Consider the following 20,115-nt stretch of genomic DNA (forward strand, 5'->3'; position numbering starts at 1 on the left):
CCTTCATATGGTCACGGCCCGGACTTTGACTTCTGGCCAGTCTGACTGCATTTCAACTGTGCATTTGCGTTCAGTTTTTATTCTTAAGGTGACACCACATTAAATCTTCTTAGCCCACACTTTCGAATCCCAGTCATTGCAGCAGGCATGTCCTGGAGCAGTGGGCGTCCTTGCCTGCCGCGTCCCCAGGCTCTCGCAGGGCCCAGGAAGGAGGGCACCACCCGGCCAGTCGCGTGCAAGTGCTGAGGTGGTCTGCTGTGTGCCAGGCGGCATCGCGGGTCTCGACTTCCTGACCTGCGGTGTCACTCCAGAAGCGCGGAGCCCAGTGCCGCTCTGCTGCATCACGAGGACATTGCTCCTCCCAGTTCACTAGGTCCACCCTCTTTTTCCAAGTCAGTTTCTGCACGCCTTCCGGGGTGACCCCAGCCCGAGGGAGCCGCAGCACAATGCACATATGAAGTCTCCCCTTTGTGGCTGTTGCAACTCACTGCGCATGTGCAGTGCTCCCTGCACGTGACGAGCCGCACAAGTCCGACAGTGCGTGAAGCGCATGCGCCTCAGGTCGGACAGACGCAGTGGCTTCACCGACGTGGGGCAGGTCATGTCACGCGAGCAAGTTCCCAGCTTGGTAGGCTTGGCCTGGGGATCAGCCACAGGATCCAGGGAGTGCTATGTCCTTGTCCTTGCCTGCACTGGGCGCTTGTTGGGCATCATCTAGGCCATTCCTGGGGCGACCTTGGGTGTGAGGGGTTGTGGGACCCTCCACGAGGGGCTCCCCACTGCTTCTCTAGGCCTTCATCTGCTGGGCCGTCTCCTCCTGGAGGGAAGTGTTCTCCAGGATTGCCTGCCGCTCGCTCAGGAGGCTTTCTGGGGTGACGACAGACCCAGGCAGGTCTGTGGAGAGTCACTGCCGCTGCCTAAGGCATCCCGGCTGCGGGGTTGAGCGTTCCGGTGTTGGAGCCTGAGGCCACTGTGCGGGTCTTCTCACCAGGCGTGTAGACGGCCACGCTGCTGCAGTTCTTGTGGGCGGTGCCGTCCTCACAGACGGCACCCTGGTCCTTCGTTGGTTCTTACTCTGTACCAATATTTTGGTTCCTAAGACCAAGTTGTTACTTAGCACTCTCAAGAACTTACATTCAGCAAAGTTCCTGAAAATATTTTACAAACAGTAAGAGGAATCATTCATGTGCCAGGTAAGTTCTTTGTAGAGTACTTTTTTTTTCCAGCGTAACAGTGTTCATTGTTTTTGCACCACACCCAGTGCTCCATGCAGTACCTGCCCTCCCTATTACCCACCACCTGGCTCCCCCAACCTCCCACCCCCTGCCCCTTCAAAACCCTCAGATTGTTTTTCAGAGTCCATAGTCTCTCATGGTTCATCTCCCCTTCCAATTTCCCTCAACTCCCTTCTCCTCTTCATCTCCCCATGTCCACCGTGTTCTTTGTTATGCTCCACAAATAAGTGAGACCATATGATACTTGACTCTCTCTGCTTGACTTATTTCACTCAGCATAATCTCTTCCAGTCCGATCCATGTTTTTGTAGAGTGCTTTTAAGGGAAATACGGTTATATGGCTATTTAAAATTTAGGCTGTACTACATTGTAACAGCATATCTTTACTTTTTTGTTTTTAAAAGAATTGGTCTCATAGTGAATTGAAATTGTGATTCAGAGGGTCTTGTTTTGCAGATCAGTTAAAATGTAGTGAAATGATTTATTTTGGATGCTATGTGTGAGATACAGAATTTCTGTTTTTCAGTCAACTCTGACATATTGAAATTTAATTTTTAATTTATGGTCTAATTATAGTTTTGGAATGAAAGCAAAATGTGATTTTATCATATCGTACCTATACATATATATATTTATACATACATTTTACTCAGATATAAGTCCTTAAACATTGAAAAAATGTGCTTGTAACAGTAGGTTGTAGTCATTAGTAAAATAACAGTATAAACTAGTTACCCTTTTATGAGTAGAGGTGCAGAATAGAAATTAGGATAGAAATGAATATGATCAAAAATATATAAACATACAAACGAAAATTTTCATTTCAAAGGTAATAAAAGGAAATTAAAAGTTTTTTTAACCTAATGAAATATCAGTTAAAAAAACAACCATTAAAATAATTTTTAAATTGCATTATCTAAATGCTGGGGGAAATACCACTAACAATGGTATATAGTCAGTTGTTTCTACTGAAAATATAAAATGGCTTAAGAAATTTGAAAATAGGGACACCTGGGTGGCTCAGTTGGTTGTGTCCAATCTTGATTTCAATTTTAGTATATGTGCTGCCGAAGCGAGCACCCAATCTTGATTTCAGCTCAGGTCTTGATATCAGCGTTGTGAGCTCAAGCCCTGCATTGGGGTCCATGCTAGGCGTGGATCCTACTTAAAAATTTTTTTTTGAAAATACAGTTGTGATATGTGAGCAAACATAATGGGCTGAATCCATACATTTGCCTTGACTCTTTCCTTGAGCCTGCCTAAAATGGCAATGAAATATTTTTTAAACCCATAAAATCACTGAGATAGGTATACCAGGAGAAATAACAACAGAAGCTGAAGGTGGAAGCAGATCTATGAGGAATAACCCACTCAGTTTCAAGAAACCAGGAAGCTATGGGTCTTGGGTAGATGGGACAGGAAAGCCAAGAAGACACAAACCAATTTCCATTGCACAGCCCTCAGAGGGATCAGGAATTGTGGGCTCTAGGAACCTGCATAGTGGGTGGGGCTTAATTCTGGAGATTTGATTGATAAATCTATTAAAAGTAACTTGACTTCTAGACCATCCTGTCCCCTCTTGCATACAGGAAACTCCACCCATCCTCATCATTCCTCTCTCCCTCTAGTAGAATATTGGAGGTTTCTTCTCTGGAGAATAGAACTAAGATATATGGGCCCAGGGCCATCAGACAGATCTATGGGGGAAATATAAAAAAAAGAGGGATGAAGTATTATCTGCATAGTGAAAAATCTTCACTATTAATATCTACATAGGGAAATTCTTTCTCCACTGCACACATTCTCCATTCACTTACTCAACTCTCAAAATACTAGCTAGGTTGATACCTCTTGGTTAGGAAACTGGAGAATTCTGGGTAGAGAAAAACCTGCCCATGATTACATCAGATGTTCTTCACAGCAATTGAGAAGTGCTCCTCAGATTGCCTAGCAGGGAGGTCAACAGAAGAGAGTTTCTGGTCATATACATCAAGCCTCAAATCTTGCTTTTTAGTGTCTCTCAGAGGCTGTAAAGAAGTCAAAGTCATCAGTTTCTGGGTAAAAGCAAGCCTGAAATATGCTCCATGGTAGCTTCCCAGAGACTGTGAGACTCCAGAAATGATGGCTGGTGTGTGTGTGTGTGTGTGTGTGTGTGTGTGTGTGGCAAGACCCAACTCCCAGAGGTCTGAACCTGTCAGAGATTCCAGGACAATAAGTTGACCATGGAGAAAAACCACCAGATGAAGGGTACTGTGGACACTAAGAGTACAACCAAGAGAATTTAAAGAGAATTTTTAAAATATATTTTTTCACATATAAGTTTATGAGCTAATTTCATACATAGTACATGACTATTTATACAGTACCTTACACTTCATGTAGTTACATCACTTAGATTTGTTTTTTTTTTTTCTGTTACCATATGAAGATGGCGGGTGAGAAATTATATTGCAGATATTATAGATAGAACCTTTGGGCACAGAGAAGTCTGCCACTTTCTTCCCACTGTAGCAACAATTCATTTGAATCTCATGAAGTATGATTTGTGTAACACACATGGTTCTTTCTCACCAGAAACATGTCCTCTATTGCGTGGCCATGGTACCCACATTCTTTACTTTTGGTGTTATACCTTTAAAACTATTTGAAGACTCTGCTCAGTTTAAGGATTAAGTTATTACAGTTCTTATCAGGGAGAAATAAAACTACCAACCTATCAGCAAGAGTTAAATAATTAATTCATTGCCTACCCATCTCTTTCTACCTAGAAGTGAGAATAGTTGAAGTAGATCAAACCAAGAACGGGAACTTATGTAAAACATCTCTATATCCCTAATAACTGGCAAGGTAGATGACCTTCATTTTCAGAAAATTAGAAACAAACAAGCAAAAATGTTTGTGGGAATGATAAGTAGATATTTTTAGTGAAGGATTAGTAATGCAACATAACATGTTGGGGAGAACTCCAAATCAGAACATAGAAATTACACTGACTATTAATAGAAGGCATGGTAGTACCACAGCCCCTGGTAAGTGCTTTATAGGCATTATCCAATTTGATTCTCTCTATGAAGACCTACTCTATGAAGTAACTACTACTAACAGTCCCATTTTATGATAATCCTGAGGTGATCATCCTGAGACTGGGAGAGGTTAATTTGCTCATGGTCACACAGTCATCAAGTGAAAGGGTCAGAATTCTACCCAGATTGATTGATACCAATGGCCCAGGTTGTAACCATAGTAAGTCATGGCTCTGTCATGGATTAGTTATACTATTTTCCTTATTGACTCAATGTCCTTGCTTACCCACAGGAAATAATGCCATGTCTGCCTCAGAGGTTGCAGTGATGACTGGATCTGGTTCAGATAGTTGAGAAAATGTATGGATGTATATATCTAAAATGAAAGTACTTTGACCACAGGGAAATGCTCACATATTTAATTTATTTTATTTTATTATTTTATTTTTTTAAAAGATTTTATTCATTTATTGGACAGACAGAGATCACAAGTAGGCAGAGAGGCAGGCAGAGAGAGAGAGAGGAGGAAACAGGCTCCCCACTGAGCAGAGAGCCTGACCTGGGGCTTGATACCAGGACCCTGAGATCATGACCTGAGCCGAAGGCAGAGACTTTACCCACCGAGCCACCCAGGTACCCCTAATTTATTTTATATTTTAAAGATTTATTTATTTATTTATTTGACAGAGATGCCAAGTAGGCAGAGAGGCAGGTGGGCAGTGGGGGGTAGGCAGGCTTCCTGCTGAGAAGAGAGCCCAATGAGGGGCTTGATCCCAGGACCCTGGGATCACGACCTGAGCCGAAGGCAGAGGCTTTAACCCACTGAGCCACCCAGATGCCCCTCTAATTTATTTTAATTAAGGTATTTAACCAGCTAGTATTTTACCAGAATCATCTTAACAAATCTTTTAGCTCCTTTGGCTTTAGGTTCCTCACCTGGTAATTGAAGATATTGGACTAGAGGATCTCTAGGTCCTTTTCAACTCAAATATCTCCACATTTGTTAAGAGAAAAGCTGTAATTATGAGATCATTAGGATCACGGGGAGGTGAGGAATGGATCCAGAAGGGACATGGCAAAATGGGACATGAAATTAACAGGGATAAAAACTCCATGACAACCATAACTCCAGAGAACAAGTACCTAGAGGGTTTTCTCCCTCTAATTGTCTTTTCTCCTATTATCTCTGCCCTTAACAATAACACATTTAAGAGGATCTCCAGTTGTCGGCATCTCTCTTACTCTGAGTGGACAGCCTATTTTGTAGCCAAAGGATCCCATCTTGGAGAGTAATAGAATCCACCTGGAAAATTCCTTTGGAAAAGAAATAAACAATTTCAGCCTTTGGCAAGAGCTCTGTCTCCTTGTGGAATCTGGGTCAAGGTGAGAGGGCAAGCTTTGGTGAGAACAGCGGATTCTGTGCTGTCTTAACAGCCATGTGATTCTTCCAGTAGGACCTGTGTGGAGCAAGGTTTATAGTCCTCAGTTTCTCCCATTCTTCACCTTTTTTCACTTCCACCCCCTCCACTGCAGGCTCTTCTTTGGTTCTCTTTCTCCTTTTCCAACGTCTCTGATCGTCACTGAAAAGATTAATCTCTACTCAATTCTGGATAATTCTGGAGTGAGGGATAATTCTGGAGTGACGAATGAATGTGAAGGTCCAGTTCTGCGATTTCTTAAGGATGTGATCTTGAACTTGGTAATCTTCCGTTTATTTTTATTTTCATTTGTAAAATGGGAGATAATGGGATTATTTAGAATCTAATGAGATAATGTTTATAAAGGCTAACAAATTTTAGAAGTCAATAATTGATCACTGAATTAAAAATAACATTTACTGATGTTCAGGGGAACTTCCAATGATCCCATATTCTTGCTAGATTTTCCAACTTTTTCATTCCAAGGACTCTTTGAACTTTCTATTGTTTAAGGAGTGTGTAGTTAATAAAATTAACTAATTTGATTTCCATGTTAATATATATCTTTGATTGATAATTTCTGAATAGCAAAAGACAATCCACAATTCCTTATCTTTTTGGGAATGATGAGTCACATGAAATACTTCCAGTAGCTCTCTGTGGTCATCTTCAGAGTCCCTGCAGGTCTGGAGGCACTGGTGTGGGTAACATCAGAGATGCATCACTTCAAGGCACTGTTGGTCTGTCTCTTGTAACCTTTTCTGTTACTTATATTGTTTTACTTCATTGCAACATCTTCACTCTCTTTACCTGATTTTGTACTCTGCACAACCTTGCGAACTGGCCACATCGTCAGTAGTCAGAACTGGAAAGGTTTTGTTTAGCTAGATGCACGTAGTAAAATCTCCAATTAATATTTACATCAGTCACCGTTTCTTTAACTTGTCTTGGGAAATGGTGGACACATGCAAAAACTTAACCAAAAAGTGAATTTCCCCCTTTTCCTATAGCTTACCAAACTTTAAGAAGATACATTTTGTCATGAATTAGTAGAACAATCCACAATTCCTATCTTTTTGGGAATGATGAGTCACATGAAATACCTTCACCTCTGGCTGCCTCTGTCACCAGAATGTGATAAGAAAGTGAAGAGCTTTACTGCAAGTGATTGATCAGAAGCCTGACTTCTTTTCACCGAACTGATTAATTATGTTGGTATATTGGGGGATGTTGTGCATGAGAGTTTATGTTTTCAAAATATTTTCATTGACCTCAACTCACCTTGGATAAAATGTGGAGAAGTTATATTGGCCGCACTTTAGGGGTCAACAGAAAGATTTCCACGTTCATAAAAGTATAATTGAAATGAAGAAGATAATTTTAGTTTTGCTTCCAAAAGTGGGTGAAAGAACCATTTGTTCACCGTGTATTTGTTCAGTAACACAAATACTCGTATACAAGGTGCTTATCAGTAATAGTGAAACATGTCCACTAGACCGTGTGCTGTATGGAGCTCAGAATGCCTGGTGGTGGTGGCCCATGAAAAGCGGCATCAGCAGTTTACACTCCAGCTGACTGGGAGATAACAGAGTAACACCAGACAGAAATAAATACAGTCATTGACTAACGATATTCTTGAGTCTCGGCTTAGAGACCATCTAATTTAGAAAATAATTTATGTGAAGTGCTCCTTGATATTTCAGTGTTAGTTTGCTTTATTTTTCCTTCACAGAGAGGAATGATAATGGGGATGATAGTTGCCACCATTTATTGAGCCCTTATGTTTTAAGTGCTTTATGTCAATCAGTCCTTGCAGCAACCCTCTGTGGTGGTAAGTACTCTTAGTGCTGTTTATAGATGAGGCAACTGAGGCACAGGGGGGTTAATAACTTGCTAAGGGTGACACAGCCAGTAGGTAAAATCCCGGAAATTCTGAAAGTCCGTTTTCTCTGTGATTCTCTCTTCTCTTCATTTCCCCTTCCCTTCTCCCTTCTGTCTTACATCTGTGCTTTTAAGGATTTATGTATCTTAATAGCTTTCATTCCTATAAATATGGAGGTTGTTGAAAATTGATCACACACGGAGAGGTTTAAAGAAGGAAACCAGAATCGTACCATTCATTACTTCAGGCATTTTTAAAAAAATTTCTTTATTTTCAGCCTAACAGTGTTCATTGTTTTTGCACCACACCCAGTGCTCCATGCAGTCTGTGCCCTCCCTATTACCCACCACCTGGTTCCTCAGCCTCCCACCCCCCCGCCCCGCCCCTTCAAAACCCATGGTTGTTTTTCAGAGTCCATAGTCTCCCATGGTTCATCTCCCCTTCCAGTTTCCCTCAACTCCCTCTCCTCTCCATCTCCCCATGTCCACTGTGTTCTTTGTTATGCTCCACAAATAAGTGAGACCATATGATACTTGACTCTCTCTGCTTGACTTATTTTACTCAGCATAATCTCTCTTCCAGTCCCATCCATGTTGCTACAAAAGTTGGGTATTCACTTCAGGCATTTTTAATTGTTTCCTGTGTATGTGTGTGTGGGTGAGAGAGAAAGAGATAGATACTAAGAGACAGAGATATTTTATAAAGCAAAAAATTTCCTTTGGGATGGTAGGATCATTTTGTACCCTCATCAGTAGTAAATATGGATGCCCCATTCCCTGAAATATGCCTTTTATATTAAAGGCATTACTACATTGTCTTTTTTATGCCTTGTGATTATTTTTCCCTTATCAATTGTATTTCAAAGGTATTTTACTTAGGTGGGTTTTTATCACATAACCAAGTTTTAAATTGTTATATTTTTCTCTTATAGTTGCTGTTTTTGGTGTTAGATATCAGACATTTTTTCCACATACCAAGGTTATATAAATGCATATGAAGAATTTATCCTTCATCAACTTAAAATGCTAATTTTATTATATGAATATTATGCCTCCATCAGAAAGGATGAATACCCAACTTTTGTAGCAACATGGACGGGACTGGGAGAGATTATGCTGAGGAAATAAGTCAAATTCTTACTGATCTTTAAATTTTTCTAAAATGTCTATAAGTTCTTCTTATACATGTCTGTTTTCATAAGAGTAGTGAATTATCAACAATGAATCCTGGAACACTGAAAAAATAAAATTAAATTAAGAAAAGAGTAAATGATCAGTGCGTATACTACTTTTTAATTTCTTTTTTTTTTTTTACTTCTCAGGTTCTTTATTATGTGAATGCACATGTAATTTTCTTTCCTTTTTTATTATGTTATGTTAGTCACCATAAATTACATCATTAATTTTTGATGCAGTGTTCCAAATTCATTGTTTATGTACAACATCCAGTGCTCCATGCAGTTTGTGCCCTCCTTAATACCCACCACCAGATTTACTTACCTCTCAACCCCCTTCCTCTCTAAAACCCTCAGTGTGTTTCTCAGAGTCCACAGCCTCTATTGGTTCATAATACCTTTTAATATTTGTAAGTTCATGTCTTTTTAGTTATTGATTTTTTTCAACTATTTCTTAGTTCTCATTGATTTACTCTTTCCTCTCAAGGAAGGACAGGCAGTTATGGAGCATAGGCCATAGTTGCAATCTACTATGAATCTGTAAATGAGCTCTAACATGATGAATGTATCTATAAAATATATGACATATAGCTATGTGGTACTTGATAATTAAAATTACTCATTTTCCTTTACATCAGGGTCATCATAGTCTGATGCTGGTTGTCAGTTGACCAAGTGTCTTTAAACTCAAGCAAACTAAATAGAAAATTTTTTATGTGCTTTGTGTCTTCATGGCCCCGAGTGGTTTGATTAGCTTTTTTTTTTTCTTGGAATTTGAATCCCGTAGATTCAGTTTTTTAATTAATTAATTACTTTAAAAATTATCATTAGGGAATACACATTGTTTCTTTTAAAAATTTTTATTTATTTTTAAAATTTCTTTTCAGTGTTCCAGAATTCATTGTTTATGCACCACACCCAGTGCTCCATGCAATACGTGCCTTCTGTAATACCCACCACCGGGCCCATCCAACCACCCACTGCTCTCCCTTCCAACACCTTTAGTTTGTTTCTTAGAGTGCACAGTCTCTAATGGTTTGTCTCTCCCTCCAATTTCCCCAACTCCCTTCTCCTTTCCACCTCCCCATGTCCTCCATGTTATTCCTTATGCTCCACAAGTAAGTCAAACCATATGATAATTGACTCTCTCTGCTTGACTTATTTCACTCAGCATAATCATGAGGTCTGAATCTACTTCTGCCTAGAGATAATTATTCCTTACTGTCTACAAGGTCAGTGATGCCTCAGGAAATTCCATAAATTAACCCATACAACTATAGCACTGTTGATGTTCCTAACCATAGGTCAGCTATCATTTCATGGATATCTGTAAGCAATCCATGATAATAATAGCCAACACCTATTGAACAATTACTGTGTAAAGAATTGTGTCCTGAGCATCTCCATGAATTTTCTTGTAACTGTCCTAGTAATCTTATCGTCCAGGGGCTCTTAATGTTATTACTTCATTTTGAGTAAATCAATCTTAGCGTTTTTAAGCTACTGGGAGAAGCTCATAAAGCAAGAGGGTATCAGACAAAACTCCAAAGTCTGAACCTTTAATGTTCTCAATTTGTTCTCATGCTGTTTCTCAAGTAGTAAAGTACCCTGAAATTGAAATACTCTTGGGGTCAGTCGTGAGCTATACTGCCTTCTCTTTGGTATACTTAGTATGAAGACTTCACTAAGAAGACTTGTTCCATAACTTTATTGGGCACATATACTGTGCCTCAAGAAAATGTCAGAGTGATTAATTTATCATATAGTTTTCCAGGTCAGTTAGAAGATGATATATTAACTGCATTCATATAAAAGTTTGTGAAATTATTACAAAGAGTGTAAATAACTTTTCATAAGGATAAAAGAGGAAATTTCAAAACATTATCTAGATAGCCATGTGGGCCTGAAGGGCTATCTCAGTTTTAATCTAGAGTGATTCTACTTTTGTTCTTGTGAATGAGTGGTTATATTAATTACCAGGGTTTAAAAAAATTTGATGAATGATCTCTGTAATAATCACATCATTTATATTATTTTAGTTCTCAGTCAAATTAAAAAATCTCTTTAATTTTCTTGAGACTTCATGAAGTAATGAGAAACTAAAGCACTTTTTAAAATTTTTCAATTCTATTAGGCAACATATAACACATCATTATTTTGAAGCATTTTAAAAACACACTTCTTGACAATTTGAAATGAAAAGCTGGGTCTTTTTTTTTTTTCCATTTTATTTATTTTTTCAGCGTAACAGTATTCATTCTTTTTGCACAACACCCAGTGCTCCATGCAAAACGTGCCCTCCCCATTACCCACCACCTGTTCCCCCAACCTCCCACCCCTGACCCTTCAAAACCCTCAGGTTGTTTTTCAGAGGTCTTTTCATCAGGGTGGTGAGACTTTGGTCTTTCCCAGCACTCAGTGGAGGGAAAAACAGCACATATGGGAATTGTAATACTGTCATCTCACCTGAGTCAGCAGTGCATTCTCTTCTCTCTTTCCTGATTTTAGAAGCAGCAAGCCAATGATTGGGGGAGGAAATTTTACACGGATCACCTATTTCATCCTTTTGGGATTCTCTGATTTTCCCAGAATCCTAGTAGTGCTCTTTATTGTGTTCCTGCTGATCTACACTTTGACTCTGACTTGGAACCTGTGCCTCATCATCTTAATAAGGATAGACTCTCACCTCCACACACCCATGTACTTCTTCCTCAGTAATCTGTCGTTCATCGATATCTGCTATGTGACCTCTATAGCTCCCAAGATGCTCTCCAACTTTTTCCAAGAGCAGCAGACTATCACCTTTGTGGGTTGTGCTGTTCAGTTCTTTGTCTTTGCAACCATGGGTCTGAGTGAGTCTTGTCTCATGACAGCTATGGCTTATGACCGATATAGTGCCATTTGCAATCCACTTCTCTATTCATCCATCATGTCACCCACCCTCTGTATTTGGATGGTGCTGGGATCCTATTTGGCTGGACTCTCTGCTTCTATATCCCAATTGTGTACTGTGTTTCAGCTCCGCTTTTGTGGGCCTAATGTCATCAACCACTTCTTTTGTGACACGCCCCAACTGTTAGCCTTGTCTTGCACTGATACTTTCTTTGTGCAACTGTTGATTGCTATATTAGCAATGTTCTTTGGGATAATAAATGCCCTCATTATCATGATATCCTATGGCTATATTGTTATGTCCATCATAAAGATCACTTCAGCTAAAGGCAGGTCCAAGGCTTTCAACACCTGTGCTTCTCATCTGACAGCAGTTTCCCTCTTCTATACCTCTGGTATGTTTGTCTATTTGAGTTCTAGCTCTGGCAGTTCCTCCAGTTTTGACAGATTTACATCAGTATTCTACACTGTGGTCATTCCGATGTTGAATCCCTTGATTTACAGTCTGAGGAACAAGGAAATCAAAGATGCCTTGAAGAGGTTACAAAAGAAGCGATTGTCCTGCTGAGGCCCTGTCCAGATTTGTCCTCTCAGAAAACTTAACCCCCGGTAACATACACATGAATGGACTCTAACAAAATTCATACTGCCTTTGGATAAAGACAGGTTGATTTCACACAGATAATATGCCAAATGGACTGACAGCTGGCTTGATTCCACATAAGCACAATACCTTTAAGTCTTGGAGGTACATACATTCACCCTGCATGAGGAGTGAGTGGCCTCATCATTTACTAATATTCTGCAAGTGGGTTACCTTGGTGTCTCAGTCTGTTAAGCACCTGCCTTCTGCTCAGGTTATGATCCTAGAGTCCTGGGATTGAGCCCCATATCAGGGGTTTCTGCATCTGCCTCTCCCTCTGTACCTCGTCTTGCTTGTGCTCTCTCTCTCTCTCTCTCAAGTAAAAAAATATTTAAAATAATCCACAAGTATTTGTAAAATATTAAGGTTTAGAAACTTGTTACTTGTCTTTGCTTCAGAGATAGAGCCCTGTTCAATCTCAGACCTTTAACTGTAAAGGAGTGATACCTGACAGAGGCCCCAAGAGTATAGAGACCTTGTCTCCCAAATATTTGATGCAGCATAATCCAGACATGAGGGTGATCGCTTTGTTCTGTGTTCTGACCATAATGGGAATAAATGGAGTTGATGTGCCTTTGAGTAGAAACAATCAAAAACTAGTGATGTACTGTATGGTGACTAACATAATATAAAAAATTTAAAAAAATAAACACATCTATACAGTTGTCCTGGGTATGTCTCCTGGGAAGAGCAGCCTGAGATGATTAATGTTTGTCTGAGGCCTCTTTCAAGCCTAATAATCTAATAAATTTTGTCACATCCCTGTCTCCACCAACTGTAAGAAAGCAGGAGGTGATTTGAATCACAAGGAGGAATGGAATGAAGAATGTCATCCCTTCAGTATCAATTATGAGTCTGGTGATTTTGTTTCCTCCTCCTAATGTTCAATGGGTATTTCTGATGAAAAATGATATTCAAAATCCATATCACAGCCAATATCTATATCTGACATTCTGGGACTCAAGCCTTCTCTCTCTCATTAAGTCAGGAAAACTTACCCTGTCTGACATAGCCAATGTTTCATACTATCAAATCATTTCTGATATTTCAAGCATCTGTTCATGTTTGGTATGGGGATACTTGTGTGCAAGTTCATTGTAATAATAGAGTTACTGAATACTGAATTTTGCAGACTAAGAACGAGTATGGAGAGCTGGTATACATCTTTATTGTCTTTGTTCAACATTTTATGTCATAGAGATCTATGGTTTTGTATGGGGTGATCTAATTTATGGAGTAGCTGGTTAGACTTATGCTAATGCTGATATTTTCTAGGGAGCCTCAAGAGCCAGAGAGGAAATAGTGTGATAGGAATGGTTTTTAAGGCTGCCCAGTTTTCTCTGTCTAAAGTAGAACACAAAACCTTTGGCCCTTGTTATCTGTTTGGAACCTGGAACAAAAAGTGTATCAACACTGACTGCTGATAAACAGGATGCTCAGACTTGAACCAACTGATATAAAACAGATGTCATTACAATAAAATATTATCCTTGGAGATTCATTGCATTCTTAATGTGTTTTTTGGGGCCCGGTCTCAACTCTGGTAAGTCACACAATTCTTCCATTTAGTTAAGGACTATAATTGAGGAGATATTAGAAGCCTTGCCAGATTTTTCACAAGTTTACAGATGGACAGGATTGAGAGAAGGAGAATGAGTGAACCTCTTTGAGAGAATGTGAAGGCTTATCCCATGCCAAAGAAGTAGTGCAGTATGAATAAAGGATGTGCATCCCCCCCTACCAATGCAGGCACAGGTATGTTCTTTGAAGCATTGTTCTTTAATATGTGTAAGAATGTATGAGACGTCTTTCTTAGGAACCATGAAGACTTCAGTAGGAGAAGCACCTCTGTGAGGAATGTAACACAGTGTTATTGATTATGGTCATTATGCTATGCATTAGATGGCCAGATTTCTTCAACTTTTAGTTGCAAGACTGTATCTTTTCAAAAAAACATCTCTCCAATTCCCTTGGCCCCTGGCCCTGCTGACCACCATTGTACTCTCTGTTACTAGGAGTTTGGTTTTTGATTCTGCATATTAGTGATCTTATAAAGACATATTTGTCTTTCTCTGTCTGGCTTATAGTATAATGCCCTCAGGGTGCAACATGATGTCTCAAATATCAGGATTTATTTCACTGTCCTAGTTGAATAATAGTCTACTGTATTGTGTGTGAATATCATGTCTTCTTTCTCATTCTTTAATTTCCATATCTTGTCTATTATGAATAATGCTGCAATAAACATGGGATTATCTTTTTGGTATCTGTTTTTGTTTTTGTTGAATGTATACCCAGAAGTAGGGTTGGTGGGTCACGGTAGTTCTCTAATTTTGGGGGAATATCCATATTGTTTTTAATATTGTCTGAACCATATTATGTTTCCATCAGTAGTGTACAAGTATTCTTTCTATTCCACATCCTCACCACCTCTTGTTATCTCTTTCTTGATGATAGCCATTCTGACAGGTGTGATTTGATACATCAGTGTGCTTTTGGTTTGCATTTCCATGATGATTAGGGATATGGTACCTCTTCATGTACCTGTTGGCCATTTGGATGTCTTCTAGGGAAAATATCTATTTACCCATTTTTTAAAATTTTTATTTTTAAATTTCTTTTCAGTGTTCCAGAGTTCATTGTGTATGCACCACACTCAGTGCTCCATGCAATATGTGCCCACCACAATACCCACCACTAGGCTCACCCATCCTCCCATGCCCCTCCCAAACCCTCAGTTAGTTCCTCAGAGTCCACAGTCTTTCATGGTTTGTTTCCCCTCCAATTTCCTCTAATTTCCATCTCCTCTCCATCTCCTCTGTGTTATTCTTTATGCTCCACAAAGAAGCGAAACCATATGACAATTGACTCTCTCTGCTTGCCTTATTTCACTAAGTATAATCTCTTCTAGTCCCATCCATGTTGATACAAAATTTGGGTATTTATCCTTTCTGATGGAGGCATAATACTTCATAATATATATGGACCACATCTTCTTTATCCATTCATCCATTGAAGGGCATCTTGGTTCTTTCCACAGGTTGGTGACTGTGCCCATTGCTTCTGTGAACATTGGGGTACAGATGGCCCTTCTTTTCACTACATCTGTATCTTTGGGGTAAATACCCAGTAGTGTAATTGCAGGGTCATCGGGAAGCTCTATTTTTAATTTCTTAAGGAATCTCCACACTGTTTTCCAAAATGGCTGCACCAACTTGCATTCCCACCAGCAGTGTAAGAGCATTCCCCTTTCTCCATATTCCCTCCAACACTTGTTGTTTACTGTCTTATTAATTTTGGCCATTCTAACTGGTGTAAGGTGGTATCTCAATGTAGTTTTTTTTTTATTCGTTTATTTGTTTATTTACAGCATAACAGTGTTCATTGTTTTGGCATCACACCCAGTGCTCCATGCAGTACGTGCCCTCCCTATTACCCACCACCTGGTTCCTCAACCTCCCACCCTCCCCACCCCCTTCAAAACCCTCTCAATGTAGTTTTGATTTGAATCTCCCTGATGGCTAATGATGATGAACATTTTTAAAAAGTTTTTTATTTTTTTAATTTCAGTGTACCAGAATTCATTGTTTATGCACCACACCCAGTGCTCCATGCAATATGTGCCCTCCATAATACCCACCACCAGGCTCGCACCCAACCTCCCACCCCCGCCCCTTTAAAACCCTCAGATTGTTTTTCAGAGTCCATAGTTTCTCATGGTTCATATCCCCCTCCAATTTCCCCCAACTTCCTTCTCCTCTCTTATCTCCCCATGTCCTTCGTGTTATTTCTTATGCTCCACGTATTTGTGGAGCATAAGAAATAACACAGTGAACATTTTTTCGTGCCTGTTAGCCATTTGTATGTCTTCTTTGGAAAAGTGTCTGTTCATGTATTCTGCCCATTTTTTAACATGAGTATCTGTTTTCTATGCGTTGAGTTTGAGGATTTCTTTTTTTTTTTTAATATTTTATTTATTTGACAGAGAGAAATCACAACTAGGCAGAGAGGCAGGCAGAGAGAGAGGAGGAAGCAGGCTCCCTGCGGAGTAGAGAGCTGGACGTGGGGCTCAATCCCAGGACCCTGGGATCATGACCTGAGCCGAAGGCAGAGGCTTTAACCCACTGAGCCACCCAGGCACCCCGGATTTCTTTATAGATCGTGGATGTCAGCCCTTTGTCTGTATTGTCAATTGTGAATATCTTCTACCATTTTGTGGGCTGCCTCTTTGTTCTGTTGACCATTTCCTTTCCTGTGTCAAAGCTTTTGATCTTGATGAAGACCTGAAAGTTCATACTCGCTTTTGTTTCCTTTGCCTTTGGAGGCATATCTTGAAACAAGTTGCTGTGGCCAATGTCAGAGAAGTTACTGCCTATGTTATCCTCTAAGATTTTCATAGACCAGTGGAACAGACTAGAGAGCCCAGATATGGACCCTCAACTCTATGGCCATCTAATCTTCAACAAAACAGGAAAAAATATACAGTGGAAAAAAGACAATCTCTTCAATAAATGGTGCTGAGAAAATTAGACAGCTATGTATAGAAGAATGAAACTCGACCCTTCTCTCAACCATACACAAAGATAAACTTGAAATGGAAAAAAGACCTCAACATGAGGCAGGAATCTACCTCTCCCAGTCTTCAAGGAATAGTCTCATGCAGGAGATGAAACCTATTGTCCAGTTGGGCCCTAGATCATGATTATTTCTCAAACCTCTCTGATTGTCCAAACAGCGTTTTTTGTTCTTAGTGGCTCCCCGTTTTTAAGGCTGTGACACAACCTGTCAGTGTCTCAGAACAGAGGATCTCAGTCAACACCTACATGCAGGGTGACTGGAAGTCAGATACTTGAGAAGCATTTTTATAGTATGCAGGTGGGCCTCATTCAGGAAAATACTGGGAAATAGGTGTTTTTACCTATGACCTCTGCACTAAGCCTGGGGCGAGGGAGGCAGCCAACTAAGGGCTGTTTCTTTGTTTTCCACACTCCTGTCAGATACATGAATGCAAGTCCACTAGCCAAGAGAGCCAGGCTATCAAGGGAAGTATCCCCCAGGCAGGACACACAAAATCCAGAACATCAGATAATGAGCATATTCTCCTTTCTAGGAGACACTGGTAACCTAGAGTGGGGCAGAGAGAGAACACAGAGATAGTGTCTACCCCCTCCCCAGTCTCCAGAGAATGTGGCAGTCCACTCATAGATGTGTATTAAATTATAGCTTCATGATATAACTTGTATAATATGCATATAGGCCCCTTTCAAAAAAAAGACTAGGAGTTGAGTGTTTCTGACTACTGCATCTGCACTAAGTTCTGGATGATATGCAGTTCAGAACTATTTCTTTGTTTGCTGTCATCTTGTGGGTCTCATGGATGTAAGTCCAGTCAACTTTCAGAGGCAGGTTTTCTGGGAGTCCATCTCCCAGGAGGAAGTCTTAGAAGTTAAAGTGCTAGATATTCGATTCAAACCCTTCACAACTCAGGGAGAAGCTGGAAGGTGTGAGTTCCCTCCCAATCTATGTGACTGTGCCAGGGGTGGGGTTATTTTGTCTCCACATCTTCCCATTTGTTTCAATGTAGAGTTTTTCTTGTTTGCACAATGTGTAGGAGTCACTTGCCTGGTTTATAAATTTCTCTCACAGCATATTGATCTGTGTGGAGCTGTAGATTTGGTGTGTCCATGGGAGAAAGGAAGATCAGGAGACTCCTATGTCACCATCTTAAACTAGAAACCCTCTTTTGTCCCCCCTTTAAAATCTGTAAATCAGCACCTAGCCAAGAAAAAAAGACATCTATGGAAGCTGTGAGCTCCAGCACTACATGCCCAAGGCCAAGGAGGAATTTTGCTCACCTGTGCAGTAGGTAACAGGCAGTGGATTTCAATATGTGCTGTGGAGCTAATAGAAGCCAGCAAAGCAGCCCCCAAACATCCTAACAACAGTCAGGGGAAACCCAGAGTGCTACTTTGTGTGGACAACCTTAGAAACATATTTGTACAAGTCCAGCTTTCCTGAGGAGAAAGTTCTGCTCACCACAGGATCAAAAAAATAATATGAGTTTGTATACACTGGAGGTGGTAAGAAGACCATTGCCAGTACCATCCTTCCCCCCAAAGTTATACAGTACAGGAATGGACTATCCAGGGGCAACCTAGTCCATGGGGCAAAGAGAAAGTAGTGAATGAGTGCTTGGCTACCACAGCTGTGTGGAACATAATGGAGAAACACAGAAACCCATTTCTCTGCAGCAGTCCTGAGTACTGAGGTGGGACTTTCATTACTGGGAAGGTGGGGAGAGAGTGTAGATATCATGAATAAGGGAGATAAGAATATCAAAGGGCATTAAAGAGATGTAGTAATTGCCACCACCTGGCCTGCAGTCACCCCCAACAACCTGAGTGCTAAATCTAACCCCCCCATGACAGCTTGCCATGTATTGTTTCAAGTCAGGGGCAGCAGTGAGCTCCAGTAAACAGTGCATACAGTAAGAAAATCAGATCACAGCTTCTGTTCCAAGGAGAAACCACAAAATTGAGCAGTAGTACCACCTTCGGGGAAACAAAACAGAGCTTTCCAGGAGCCAGCCTGGTGAGTTATAAGAACTAGTGCACATGTACAAACTTTAGAATACAGCCATAGCAAGAAGTCTGGAGTAGGCATATCAAAACAAAGCAGAATAAAATACTAGTTGTAGTAAAAACAATAAAAAATATCTCTTACACCATACACAAAGATAAACTCAAGATGGATAAAAGACCTCAATGTGAGACAGGAATCCATCAGAATCATAGAGGAGAACATAGGCAGTGACCTCTTTGATACCAGTCACAGCAACTTCTTTCAAGATATGTCTCCAAAAGCAAAGGAAACAAAAGCAAAAATGAACTTTTGGGACTTCATCAAGATCAAAAGCTTCTGCACAGCAAAGGAAACAGTCAACAAAGCAAAGAGGCAACCCACGGAATGGGGGAAGATATTTGCAAATGACAGTACAGACAAAAGGTTGGTATCCAGGATCTATAAAGAACTTCTCAAACTCAACACACACAAAAGAGATAATCATATCAAAAAATGGGCAGAAGATATGAACAGACACTTCTCCAGTGAAGACATACAAATGGCTATCAGACACATGAAAAAATGTTCATCATCACTAGCCATCAGGGGAATTCAAATTAAAATCACATTGAGATACAAACTTACACCAGTTAGAATGCCCAAAATTAGCAAGACAAGAAACAACATGTGCTGGAGAGGATGTGGAGAAAGGGGAACCCTCCTACACTGTTGGTGGGAATGTAAGTTGGTGCAGCCACCTTGGAGAAGAGTGAAGAGATTCCTCAAGAAATTAAAAATAGAGCTTCCCTATGACCCTGAAATTGCACTACTAGGTATTTACCCCAAAGATACAGATGTAGTGAAAAGAAGGGCCATCTTTATCCCAATGTTTATAGCAGCAATGCCCATGGTCACCGAACTGTGGAAAGAACCAAGATGCCCTTCAACAGACGAATGGATAAGGAAGATGTGGTCCGTATATAGTATGGAATATTATGCCTCCATCAGAAAGGATGAATACCCAACTTTTGTTTGGACATGGATGGGACTGGAAGAGATTATGCTGAGTGAAGTAAGTCAAGCAGAGAGTCAATTATAATATGGTTTCACTTATTTATGGAACTTAACAAATAACAAGGAAGATATAGAGGACATAGGAAGATGGAGAGGAGAAGGAAGACGAGGGAAATTGGAAGGGGAGATGAACCATAAGAGACTATGGACTCTGAAAAACAATCTGAGGGTTTTGAAGGGGTGGGGGTTGAGAGGCTTGGGGAGCCAGGTGGT

At 40.3% G+C, this 20,115-nt stretch overlaps 1 protein-coding gene across 1 annotated transcript; it reads left to right on the forward strand.

The window, feature by feature from the left end:
• Nucleotides 1–11,253: 11,253 nt before the first annotated feature.
• On the forward strand, nucleotides 11,254–12,192 carry LOC123949666 (olfactory receptor 5AN1-like). The gene has a single exon (XM_046017233.1). The coding sequence runs from the start codon at nucleotides 11,254–11,256 to the stop codon at nucleotides 12,190–12,192; it is 939 nt and encodes a 312-aa protein (XP_045873189.1).
• Nucleotides 12,193–20,115: the final 7,923 nt, after the last annotated feature.

This window comes from Meles meles, chromosome 8 (assembly GCF_922984935.1).
Source record: "Meles meles chromosome 8, mMelMel3.1 paternal haplotype, whole genome shotgun sequence".
NCBI classification, from domain to species: Eukaryota; Metazoa; Chordata; class Mammalia; order Carnivora; family Mustelidae; genus Meles; species Meles meles.